General features: G+C 45.6%; 1 protein-coding gene across 1 annotated transcript; it reads right to left on the reverse strand.

The window, feature by feature from the left end:
• Positions 1-227: 227 nt before the first annotated feature.
• Positions 228-9,994, reverse strand: TTLL10 (tubulin tyrosine ligase like 10). Its single transcript, XM_085242652.1, has 11 exons — positions 9,901-9,994; positions 9,561-9,792; positions 8,600-8,718; positions 7,965-8,085; positions 7,732-7,817; positions 7,374-7,542; positions 6,362-6,533; positions 5,008-5,148; positions 4,490-4,606; positions 966-1,059; positions 228-661 (listed from the first exon to the last, which is right to left on the reverse strand). Exons 1-11 carry the CDS (start codon positions 9,992-9,994, stop codon positions 342-344), a joined length of 1,665 nt encoding a protein of 554 aa, XP_085098778.1. The 3' UTR covers positions 228-341.
• Between the last annotated feature and the right edge of the window lie 3,264 nt (positions 9,995-13,258).

Here is a 13,258-nt window from a genome sequence, read left to right on the forward strand (position 1 = left end):
TGCCTCTTTATAAAAGGACTTTATTGAGTGTTCTGGGTTGCAGTGTCAGATCAGCATTGCTTTTGGAAGGATGGGGTTTGGCATGTCTCGTTTTGTGACTTCTCTGTTGGCTGACTGATGGAAGCATTGCTTTCTGCAGAACTATTGGCACTCACAGTTACTGGTTTTCTTAGCTGAGGTTGATACCCGTCTGTTTCTACCAGGTGAGAAAGAGCATAACATGCATAGCACATAGAGTATAACAAGCATAGCACATAGAACTTAACTTTTATTTTCTTTCTGCCTCTCTGAAGTTGTGAAAACCCTCTTGTTCTGTGACTCAGTGTGGTTATCTGTGGTGATCAAACTGTTGCACGTGCAGTATGGTGAGGACAGCTTGCCGACAGCCCTTTGTAGGCAGCAAGGCACTCTTTCTTCTGAAGCAGCTGAGCTCCTGAGGACAGACCTGCAGTTTTGGCAGGGCTGTACCTGAAGTGCCTGGTGCTGTCTGTGTGTGGCCTCAGGTACCTTCCTGTGCATGACCTGGTGCTGAGCTTCCTAGGTTGCTTCTGGCCCAGGTCTGCAGCATCCTCATTGTAGAGAAGCACAAAGTGGCAGAGTGTCTTCAAAGGCAGCACGTTCTGTCCCTTGAGGCACTTGGTGAAGATTTCGAGAACCAGATCTGGAAGAGATCTGCAGTTACAAGGTGGACTGATGGCAACATGCTCCCAAATTCACCATATTATTCCTTAAAATAATATTTTTTTTAAAAAAGGAACCACTTATTTCTAACAAGACCATAGCTTTCCTGTGTCTGCATTGGGTAGAATTTTCACTGCCTTTTGTAAGAGCAACAAACTCAATAGCAAGACATCTTTATTCTGTATTCTGGAGCTACAAATGGTATCAACAGGAGCCTTTCCTCTGCCAAGCAGTGTTGTGATGTGATTGCTCATTACTGACCTCCCTGTGACTTCTTTGCTTACCGAGACTCTCGTAGATGATGCTGGGGATGATGTCTCTCAAGACTTTGCAGTTGGTGTGCAATGCAGGGTTTGCATTCATCTCCAGAAGCCAGACCTAGGAAAGGTGAATGGCAACCAGGAGATCAGGCTGGATCTCCTCAGAGCTGCAGTGATGCCATTTTATTGACTTAGTGAGCAGCTGGAAGTGCAGGAGTACTAATAAATCCTAACACGGTCCTCTAGCACGGAGTGCAGGTAAGACAGCATTTTCACAAGGACTGGGGAATCATTACATTTCATTACTTTAGAGTAACACCACATATTATTTTATGTTTCTAGCTGATGTTCAGGTTAAACTCCTGCTCTGTGGGTGTGCTAAGGCACTGTTTTGTCTCTTATCATACCAATTTCTATAGCAGTTTCAAGTTTTTGAATAACACGAAAGGAAGTTACAAGGAATCTAGTAATCATGTCTTTGATTTGGGGTGGGCATGGGGTCAAGACCAAGCAAACACAGCACCAAGCTCTCAATTAACCCCTGGCCTTGATTTCCTGGATGAGCTTTGGTTTTAGGTAGAAGCCATAGAAGATATTTGCACACCTGAACCAATTTCAGCTCTACTTCTCTTTGACACACTGAAGTCTGCAGCTCCGAGCCGTGGCACGTGATGGCCCAGTTGCAAGTCTATGTGAAAGCAGTTGAGTTCAATGCAATTCTGTTTACTATTTCTTTTTCCTGCCATGAGAGAAACTCATCTGTTTGCTTCCTGCCTTTACCATATGGTGCTGCATCTTGCAAAGACGACGTATAGAAACTATTTGATGTTTTTTTCAGGAAGGATGTTTAATCATTCAACAGCCCCAGGCGAATTTTACTCTCTTTTAATTGATGTTTAAAAACACATACACTGCGGTCGTGCTTTTTTGTTGTTTTTCTGTTCCTGAAGCAGCAGTGAGTTTGCCTGCAAGTAACTGAGAGATGTGGGTGGTAGGTTTTGGCAACAGGATAGCTTTCACTTTTGCACTTCATTTTGCTGAGAATAAAATGCAACAAGAATTTTCACATTTGTTTCAGTACCGTATTTCAGAGAAGGTTTGGAAGTGAGGGTGCTGAAATGTCTGTGGGTTTTTTTTTTCTTTCCAGAAAGAAACTGCTGAGAAATAACCTGCTCTGCAGATGCCAACAGAGGGCACCTACGTCACATTTATTTTTCTTGGCAAACTCCCTTATTTCTGAGCAAATTTCCTTTTTCCTATTAAAAGTTCGTAAGGTTTTCTGCTGACAGACGAACTCAATGAACCTTTGTAATTGTCTTGACTAGGTTTTGGTTTCTTCTCCTTCAAAACAAACAGGAGGAGGTGTTCACATCTATTATACTGTCTGTCTCCTACACTCCCTATTATTGTACCAGAGTGTGTCACAGTTGTTTAAAATGCTCTTAACCTCTTTTGTTCTGTTTCAGGAAGAACATAGAGAATAAAGTCAAGATCCAGCATATCATGTCATCCATGGGGATTTCACGTCGAATTTGAGCACCTGAGCCTCCTCCCTGCATCTGGTATGTAACCAAGGGGGTTCTGTTTTCCCTGGTTTTTGTCAGATTTCTCGTGCTGATGACCTGCAGTGGCACTCCCAGCTCTGCAGCGTCCCTGTGGTATCTCATAGTGCTGGGGTGAGGGAAAAGCTGTGTCATTCCAATCAAAGGGACCATCCCTACTTTAACAAGGGTTATCTTATTTTATATACACCTGTCACAAATTGGCAAATGGCTTATCTGTGTTCGGTCTGTTCACTGGTGATAGATAGCTGAATCCCTTTATGGCTGATAAAAAATTTAGGCATCTATCTTCCCAGCATTCCTTTGCAGAGCCCTTTTGCACAGCTGATGCAATGCTTTCTGAAGGCAGGTTCCTTGGGCACTTAAATGACTGTGTCCTAAGCTGTGTATTAACTTTGGCATTTACAATACAGCACAGGAAAGCCCCAGAAACCAGAAAGGGGGGTTAAAAGTAACAGTAAAACCACATCCATTGTTTATGTTCTCTTTCCTCCTCTTCTCATCCTGCACATGAAGTTTGCAAAGCTCTGCTGAAAGCTGTGGTTGCTCTGCAGGCTCTGCTTTCGTGGTCCATGCTCCTAAGAACTGAGAGGCAGGAAAACACCTTCAAGAACTAGATTGGGATGCTGCAGGGCCTACAGAAATTACCAGGAGTGATACTGGGGGCATTTTTATCTCAGGAAAATGAAGAAGAGGAAATAGCATGATGAGACATAGAACCAAACACAAGGCCGTGTAAAATCAATGCAGAGCAAATTCTACACGTGTCATCAGCTAGGATGGCAGTCCCAACGGACCACATCACCACTCAGTGTCCTGAAATCCTCATCACGTTTTTAGAAAATACTTGTCAAGAAACACGTTTTGTTTTTCTCTCCGTATGTAAAATGCATGGGGATGTAATGGTCTTTAATTACTGAAGTTTTTAACTGGCCAGGTAGGGATTGCCACAATAGAGTGATATTGGATCTTCCATTCTACTCAAGTTTGCACAGCCACTGCTTTGCATGCCAACATTGCAAAAGACAATTGCTTCTGAAATTTGAGAAGCACCAGTTTCTGTGTCTTTCCCATTTGCTCCCCATTGCCATTGACTTCCCCATACAAAGGAAGCCATTGTCTGGGTGCCTTGCCCAGTGCTGCATACATTAATTCCACTCTTTCACTGGGTTTGCTGTTCCCACTGCACTTTGCTGGAATATGTTTGAGCTCCTTTCTGCTTTAGCAACAGCAAAATCTGCCAGATGGCTTTCTGTTATGCTTAGACCAGGTGGTTTTGAAGGACTGCCTGCACTGAAAGCAGTCCAATCACTGTACTAAACATTTCCCTTTCCCTTTCTTCTGGCTTTCCTTCTCTGCGTTTCGTTCACTCTTCACGAGTGTGAACTGTAATTCCATAGCAGGTTTTATAGCCTTGACGGGCTAACCTATTGCTAAATGGTAAACCTACAGTGAATGTGGAGGTGCTGATGCTGACATCTGAATCGATAATGACTGATTCTGCAGGGTGGTGATGGCAAATTCATTCCTGGATTCTCAGCTTGTGTAAATCAGTATTCTTCGTGTGGCATTAGAGGCATTACAAACTGATTTATGCTGGCTGATTATCTGTCATGTTTGGTTTCTAGAGTGAAAAATATTGAATGGCATTAAAATTCCCTTACTTTCACTATGAACTGAGTAGATATTAAGATCCCTGTATTTTTCACTACTCCACTTCCCCGTGAAAATTCTGCACAGAGCAGTTAAAGATTTTTCTTCCCCCCTTGAGCTGTTAATGCCAGGGTTTCTTTGTGCAATACACGTGCCATATCTGGATGTTGGGCAATGGAACTGGAGAAAGAAATGAATCCTGCCCTTCATGGCTGGCTGAGTGAACGCTCTGTTTAATTTCTAGTGCCAGAGTCGATGGCAACCATCCTACGTTGCTGGCATTAGACATCTGGCCAATATCATACTTAATATTTGGCAATATTTTATTCATACCTTAAAGTTTTCATCAATCAAAAAGTCACAGCCAATGAGATCAAAGTAGCCCAGTTTACGATCCAGTTTGTGCTTGGCTGCCAGAAAGCACTGCAACATGATCTGCTGCATCCTTTTCTGAAAGATAGGGATCAGGGATAACTAATCATTGCCAATGCCAAGGGCACAGGAGTCACTACAAGTCATTGGTCTCCACTTGGCTTAGGGATACTTTTTCTTCCCCTCTAGTCTTGGATGGAGGCTGTATTTTGGAAACTGTATGTCTAATCACTTTGAGTTGAAGGAAGCCCCCTCCCTTTATCAGCAGTTCACCCATTTTATTAACCATTGAAATTAAACTCTGTCTTGACTTCTGTTTATCATCTGCAGGCAAATAGTTACCATGGGACCATCAATGCCTTCTCTCTTGGTACATACAGTTCCTTGGGGACTCCCTTGAAGTGGAGGCTTTTGTCCCTATTCCCACCACCCTAATTAGGCTAGGCAGACCAGCACACCATGAACTTGTTTGCACTCACAGTAAACACAGTGAAAACCCAGTCCTGTGGGAGGCCATTGGTTTTCCCAAACTTCTCATTAACGTAGCTATTGAAGTGCTCCATCTGCCAAACTGTCTCATCCTTCAGCTGGCTGTAGAGGGAGTTCTTCTTCTGCACGTACTGCAAGGTGGGGAACAGAGTGAGAGGAGGATTAAAGAGTAACTGGAAACATGCATGGCAGACGTCCCTCTACCCTGCCTTGTTCCAGGGATGGAGCTGGGGAGAGCCATCATCACATTACTGACGTGGAGGGAAGCAGCAGCAGACCTAACCCTGAGCAGGTGCCTATTCCTGTCTCATTAACCCCTAGGTCAGCTGGAACTTATCACTGCTGGGGTAGGAAGGGAACGGGGGGGCAGAATCAACTGTGACTTGAAGCCTGGCCTCTCACCAACTGCTCCTGTGGATTTTGTTTCCCTCCTCCCAGATAATTCATGTTCTGCTGATAAACACCTGTCCTCTGTTTAATATTGCTTGTGCCATGGGATCCTACCCAAGCACCTGAATTCCCATGTGGATAGCTCTCTACCTGAGCAAACAAACTATTCCAGGAAAACAAGCAGCATACTGATAATAGCATATATTGCAGGAAGCAACTATAATCTGCCGTGCTGCACTGTACTTGTACAGGAACCATAAAACTCCAACAAGAATTGAAGTGGGCTTGTCTGAAGCATATCTTGCCCTTAGATGTATTTTGCCAGTTCCCAAACACAGCGTTATACTGGGAGAGGGGCTTTAAGAGCAAACCATTTTTCTGTCTGATTCTAAGTACTGGAGAGCCTCACAGGAAGGCAAAAAACTCAGGTAGATTTAAATAAGAAAAGCTTCCTAAGAAGTAGGATGGGAATATAAGCCAGAACAGTTTTGTTGCATAGACCTCATTTGAGAAGGAAGGGAATCCAAGGCAGAGATTTAAGAATGGTGGCTCCTGAAGAATGCATCTGCACCTTACATCATTATGATTATTATCACATTTAGCACAAGAGGAACATCCAAATCTTTAGCCAAGACTAAATTTGGTTTGTTCCAGGTAGGCCACAGTCAAAGGCTTCTCCTAAGAGACACACAGTCTATGAGAGAATACTGGAGGAAAAATGGTCCAGGGACAGAAATGGTCAGCATAAGGAGAGAATTGGTCCATTGCAGGGAGTGAACCCCCTCCAGTAGGGGGTTGCCATGGTGCCATGCCTGACCATAAGCCCACCTTCATTTCCTAGGTGCGTGGATTTTGACTACACAAGGCATATCTTCAACCTTTCAAAAGTCTCTTTTGTGCCCCTTCTTTGTCAACTGCTCCGCTCTTCTTCTGAACTAACTGCACTGAGTTTACCTGGTTGGTGAGATGAACAGTCAGATCATCAGATGTGGCATCGTAATTGCTACAGGTCAGCCGGACGTAGCCCTGGGCAAAAAACAACACATATGGTGCTGTGCAGGCGATGAGGAGGTAGGAACGGACGTCAAACTTCTTCCCTTCCAGGAGCAGAGGTTGGTCAATGTACCTGTGGGGGTGTCAAGACATGTCACCAACAGCTGTAACACATAGCAACTCAAAGCTCACACAAAACCCTGCAGCCAGTTGGTTTTGCGCCATAGAACAAAGCTGTTTGTCCTTCTTTCAGGTGCAGACGGAGCCCAGAGGAGCAGCCAGAAGTGCTGGGAATGGACTAGAGGCATAGCGCTGAGTCTTTGGAGTGGAAGGTAATTAAAGATTTACTAATATTTACTGGGGAATATACGTGGCTTATGTCAGAGAGCCCTTCACGTGGCACCGTTGCTTTTATGGCCACAGCAACGTCATGCTCTACAAAGAAGAACCTGGATGGTTCTTTCATTCCTGCAAGGAACACAAAAGCAAATAATCCAAATCCAGTGTTTTCGTGACTGCTAGCCACTGATGGAGGTCGAGGCTTCCATAGCAATGGGGCAGATTGCAGAAGATATTTGAGAGGTTTTATTAAATTGTGCAGAATAGATTGACCAGCTGCACATATATTTGTAAAATGCCTGCTTTGTCTAAGAAGGTGGGATAGTACCTAGTTTAAATAACTTTGCACCAGGCTTTTGTCGTGCACGGAACAGCAGCACCTGGCCTTTTGAAGTCACGCTTAAATTTCCAGACAAAGGTAAACAAATCTTTCTGATGGCAAAGATCCACCCTGAAATGACTGAAGTGTGGATAGCAGACTAACCAGAGAAATAGCATCTCCCACTAAACAAAATCTTATAGGTTGATGATGTGGTATAAACACATGAAATACCTACGGAACAATATAATAAACTGAGGCTTAATGACTTAATTAAGCACATTACTCATCCATTTGCCAGGCTTCAATGTCTACCTTTGCACTATTCTCTGGGGAGCCCCACAGGGCACCCTCTTACTGGGTAGGTCTCTCTCAGAGCTGTAGAGCTTGGCTTGCAGGGTGGTGACAGCATCGGGATTTTTCAGCAGGAAAATTCCTCGCCCTTGGTTAGAGCAACTTGGTTTGCAGATCCAAATCTCTTCTTCTGCAGGGAGAAGGAGTCTGTTACAGCGATGTGAGGAGGGTGAAACACTGGTGTTCCAGTTAGTGGGCTTTGTAAGTACATCATCGATAGACGCATCTCGTATCAAGGACTATCATCTGTATATATTCATGGACTTAGAGGGACACACAGCTATTTAAGCTGGTTGCTACCTTGTTTAAGTCAACCCACCTTTGCAAAGCTCAAAAAAGGCATTTCTCTCTTCTTTTAAGTCCAAGCGAAAAGATTCTGGAAAGAATTCTTCCATCTTCAGTAACCTATGAAAGAGTCAAATACAAGTTGAAATCCCTGTCTGACACATTCATTCCTCTGGGGAAATGATTTTTCTAGACAATAAGAAACCTATACTTTGTGCCCTCTTTTTTGTGCTTCTGCTCAAGGTGCTATGAGGTGAGAGTCCTTACTTGGGATTAGAGCTCCTGTTGATCTTTTTCATCACTCGCTCTTGCTCTCGCAGGCAGGATAAAAGCCCAGTCTTGCTGGTGAGGACACTGTTGTTGGGAATCTGGTAGAGCAGCTGCTCGCCTGTAGGAGGAGAAAAGAAAGCTTGCCCTCGTTGTCTCATGCAGCAGAACCTGGAGGATGATGCTGATCTGGGCGCTGCTGGCTCTCACCAATTTACTTGAAGGCAGTGGCAGGGGGTGCCTGTGTATGTGGGGCACTCTCTATATGTTTATGCAAAATCTTGACCAGGCTGGTGAGGTGCCAGCTGCTGCTGTGCAGCAGAACAGTGTCAGTCCTATTGCTGCCTGCGAGCTCCAACCCACAGAGGGAGGGCTGCATTTCAAAAGTGATTAGGATGCTTTGTGTGCAGATCATTTCAATGGTATCTTTTCTCCCCAAGCCATTCTCTTGTCTAAAACCCTTTCTTTAATCACCATGGCAATCCAGCTCCAATATCCCCACTGAGGTCTGCAAAGAAGTTGAGGTTACCTGTTTCTCTACCCCGTAGGTGACCTCTGCCCTGGGAGCCACAAGTCCAGCATTCTCTCATTTTTCCCACTGCCCTCTCCCACTCGAGGCCCACTGGCACCTCTACCTTCTTTGAAATGGTAATAGGTCTCTCGGCACTTGATCTCACACCATTTCAGTGCGTAATCCTGTCTTCTGTTGTCATAGATACGCTGCCAGCCTCTGCTCTGGCAATAGATGCTCACACTGCGTACGGAAAACAAAATAGCAAAATAGCCTCCTTTCCAGCAATGAAGTTAGCTCGCATCCCCTGAACTCCTAATAATTTCCCTGGGAGTTTGACCTAAGACCCCCAAGAACCCCTGGGTGAGGAATAAGGTGGGAAACATTAATTAGAGTGGCTGCAAGTGGACCTGCTGCTCTGAACTCATGACTGAGGGTGCTCAGGATGCTGTAATTCTGCAGCGTTGATGAGAACTTGTACCTTCTCAGCAGGGTTGTTTCAATTAGGATGCAAGTGGTACCCGTGGAATAGGAATGTTGTGCATTATGGTCCAGTGTCATTAAGGAGCCTCTCTGCTGAGTGCAGGAACAGATGACAGATAGCAATAGGAAAAACCATTTGTAGGCAAAGCTCGGAAACGTAGCAAGGAATGTGTTGCTTACAGTAGAGATTCTGTGGTGCTTGCTGGTGGCAACATCTAGAGAAGAATGTCAATATTCTGGAAAGAAGGCGGGAAGTGAAAGATGGAACTTCTGATCTGACTATTTTTCTTGGGCATAAGTGTCTTCTTATTTTTGCTTTTAGTGCATTTAGTGCAACAAAAGGTTGATCAACTGCAGTGGTGCCTAGAGCTTGCAATGATGCTGACAGATTTGCTATGTGGAACCCAGAGAACTCTCACTAAATAAGTGTTTAGTTTCTTGCTTAAAGGTTACAGTTATAGTTGGTCTTCCATTTGAATTGTTCTTAAACTATTCCTTGAATGTGTCATTCTGACAATACATGGAGTCAAGAGGTTTTCTATGCTGATGGATGATGCAGTGCAATTTCATGTATGGTCATATATTGCTGAAGACCTACTTACAGTCCTGCTCCATTAGATCCACTGACATAAAAATATGGTCCTGATGCCATTGGCACTTCTCGTATCAGTTCTTCTGGCTGCTTTTCTTGAGGGTTTGCCCTCCCACACATTCTGTTCTCATGAGGCCTGGCTTTGTCAAGCTTCACTTCAGAGGTAGGAGAAATATTTTCATGGGGTTTACCTGAAAAAGGTATAAATTGTGTGCAAGAATGCTGTAAGTTTGTGGCCAGCACTTGGGCCAGGTGCAGAGAACGTAACCCTCTTAATCTCAGTATCAACTCAGACCTTGGCTGTAAGACTTGGCACAACTAATGGTTAAAAACGAGGGCACAAGATTTACCTCTGTCAGCTGATGAGGATGGTGCCTGCTGTTGGCGACGGCTCTGTCGCCTGGCTCTGGTGCTCCTCTTCCTCTTGGGCGGCACAGAGGCCATTGCAGAGCGCGGGCTGCAAGAGGAAAGATCCTGGTCTGCACTTGGGAAGTGTGTGAGGGATGCTTGTCTTTGCTCTGTCGATCCATTTCCTCATGTTCTGGCAGATTTTTTTTCCCCCTTATTTTGTTATTGATGTTAACTGGGGATGTGCTGTCTCCAGCTTCTGCCTACAGCTTTTGGGTGGCTTTGAGCTGCAGGCTCAGGCTGCGGGTGCAACTTGCAGCTCAGGGGCTCACTGTTCAGCTTTGGGATAAATGACAGGAAGCTTTGAAGCCTGAAAACCCATTCTTTGGTCTTTGCAATTGATGTGAAAACAGCAAATGAGTTGTTCCTTATGGAGACAGAAGCCACAACCCAGGAAAGCTGTTGGATGCAGGGTTGGCAACCGTTTGACACAAGGACAGGTGTAAAAAGTGCTGCACGGAGATCAGGGAGCCATTCTGCACAGCCACACCTTGCTGCCTTTCAGCCCCTTCCTACAGGGGCCAAACCCCCACACCTTGTGCTAACAAAAACAATGGAAATTCTAACCTGCGCTCAGCTGTTTCTAAATATTTTAGGAGAGCTTTAATTGCTCCCTGTCCTTTCTTCAGCTTGGAGGACGTGCACTTGACTTCTGGGCAGGTCGGAAGCAGCTTGGGAAGCACAAAAGCATCGTGGGATGGAGCAGGTTCTGGAGTGGAGCGCAGGTGGGCTGTTGGCATTGATGGAGGGGTGGTGGGGCTCCATGGGCAGCTCAGACACCCGCTCTGCTCTGCCATCCCGCAGCCTTCGGTGCTACAAACACAGCCCAGCTCCTAGCAACAGCTGCATGGTGAGGGGTTCTGCTGCTGGAATGCCTAAAGGGTTCTACGAATACGCGGTGCAGCATGTGCTGTTTAATTTGTCAGGACTTAAATCAAATTATCAGAGCTGCCAGCAGGGCGAAATCAGTGCTCTAAATCCTCCTAAGGCCTTTTGCTTCCTTAGCGAACGGAGGCAAATCCTTCTGCAAACTTCTAAAGAGCAAACTTCTAAAGAGCTGACATTTCTCCTCAAGGACTGCCAAGAATTGGTCACTGATTCCCTGTGGAAGTTGTACTCTGCCACCGAGCTGCAGCCTCCAGGAAGTAGGGATTAATGGGATGCGAAGGGAAGGAGGAGGAGAGAAAGGCAGGAAGAGAGTAGTCCTGCAGCCCCACATCATCCCAAAACTCTGCATCTTTCAAGGAGGCTGGGAATGCTGGGATAAGTAAAGAAAAGCAACAATTCTGTGGTTTTGGCTCCTTCTCCAAGTCCTAACCAAAGGCAGTTGCCAGTTTTATGATGAAATGACCTGTTTTTGTGGCTTTGGCAAATCTCTGTTACCACAGGTGTCTCTCCTCCCTTACATTTTTGTTTTTATTAAATTGTGAATTGTCTGAGTGCAGTGAAAAGTGGCTGACACAATGGGACCCTTGATTTTTTTTGAGGGGGGGGGGACAGCTGCTGTGTGCCACTAAACCAGCAATAATAACAGCATTTGGCACTTGCAGAGCCTCAGCTAATAGCATCAAGATAGAAAGGCCGATTTAAGTAGCCTTAAATTCCTCTCTGTCCTTTAGATGTAGGAGCGAAGAATAACTGCTTGTTGTGACCTCAGCTAGAATAGGGTTGGCACCAGCAGATAGAGCCACGCAAGGTCTGCAGTGAATCCAGACAACAGCTCTGCTCTTGGGCTCCCGTGGAACAGCAATGCCACAAAAAGCAAAAATCCAAGAGAGAGGCAAGAAAAAAAGTATTTCCATATAAGGACTCATCTAAGGACTTGCCTCAGTAAGAAAGGGGTGAATAAAAAGGGTGGCAGGGGGGGGTTTGGCTCAGCGTCAGCCCCTCTCCAGGCAGTGTGAATACACTGGCACTCGTCCTGGTGTCACTGCGACCTTCGGGAACGTTCTCTGTATTTTCCTGCTCATGCACACAATGCCTCTGGAGCTCCTGCAGAGCAGGGCAGGGTCCTGTCCTGGCTGTCTCTTCCACCTTCCTGTATTCTTGCTGGCATCCAACCCAGCTCAGTCATCCAGGGAGCAACGTGCAGCAGGAGGGTGGACGTGTTGCAATGCTTCCAACCATCGTTACACCCTCTAGGAAATGTTGCCTCATTGTCGGAGGGGAGAAGCTGCAGTGAAGGAGGCACTGAACTAAGAGGTTATAACCAGAGGAACCCGAGGGATTTATTTATCCTCTGTATTTTTTCAGATGATTTTAAGTGCACTTTGGACACCAGTTTTCCTGCTCTTTGCTGTTCGGACCAGAGTGATAACCATAGTGCAGGGGGAGTTGTGGCTGCTGCTCTGGGCAAGCTGGAGGCATTCAGCCCTGCTGTCGCTCAGCCTGCAGGAATGCAATGCCTCCAAAATCTGCTGAGTTTTGCACAACTTGCCCAATCGGCTTAAAAGCCAGAAATGACAGCCAAAGTGACTGCATAATCCTTATGATGTTGGAAAACCACTCTCAAATATTAATGTGCAATAGAAAAGAACGCGTGTCGCTGGCACAGGTATGGTTATAGTTATGCTAAGACTGCACATGTTTAATTCAAGGTAGTTGTTCTGCCAAAGAGGTTTCTGTGCCATGATTTGCTACATAAACAGTATTTGAGTCCTCGGTTTTGGGAATCGGGTTTCTGGAAACCCTATGGGCACCACATGGAGGACAAGGAACCGATCCTGGCAAGTGCAGAGCTTGGAAGTTTTGCATCTCCCTCTATTACCACCCAATGGCTGGATCTGACAGAGTGCACGATGCACAAACGTGGCAGTGAGCATTACTACACTAATATCACATTTGTCATAGACCCATAGATTGGCATAGATTGGAAGGGATCTTAAAGATCATTCAGTTGCAACCCTCTGCCGTGGGCTTTTCTTGCTATAAATAGATGCAATCCAAGGGTGGAAAGCTACAGCTAATTGAGGAGGGAAGGCTTGGAGCTCCCCTGGCTCCTGGTTGTGGTGTGCAGGTCTGAGGCTGTCTTGCTGGGAAGGTGCTGAGCCGTGGGATCAGGCTCTATTGGGGCGATCTCCTGTCTTTGGAGCTGCCTGGGGAGTGACTCATGCCCTGCTGTGTGTGCCGAGTGCCCTTTTCCACTGTGTGCTGAGGGTCAGAATAGCAAACAACGTCTGGGAGGCTGCTGCCCCCCCCAAGCTCTTGCGCACAAAACAATTCCCAGAGTATCCATAGAGCCAAAATGTGGTTGATCTGTATGGTTTTTATTGTTGTTTTTTTTTCCTCTTACTGTTTCAT

Source organism: Meleagris gallopavo, chromosome 23, assembly GCF_905368555.1.
Source record: "Meleagris gallopavo chromosome 23, MGAL_WU_HG_1.1, whole genome shotgun sequence".
In the NCBI taxonomy this organism is placed as follows: domain Eukaryota; kingdom Metazoa; phylum Chordata; class Aves; order Galliformes; family Phasianidae; genus Meleagris; species Meleagris gallopavo.

Coding starts and splice junctions, on each gene's coding strand:
- TTLL10 (XM_085242652.1), bottom strand. CDS start 9,994: ATGGCCTCTGTGCCGCCCAAGAGGAAGAGGAGCACCAGAGCCAGGCGA. Junction 8,086..8,599: donor CTATTACCATTTCAAAGAAG/GTAGAGGTGCCA, acceptor CTCCTCCTACAG/GCGAGCAGCTGCTCTACCAG. Junction 7,818..7,964: donor AACAGGAGCTCTAATCCCAA/GTAAGGACTCTC, acceptor ACTCTTTCATAG/GTTACTGAAGATGGAAGAAT.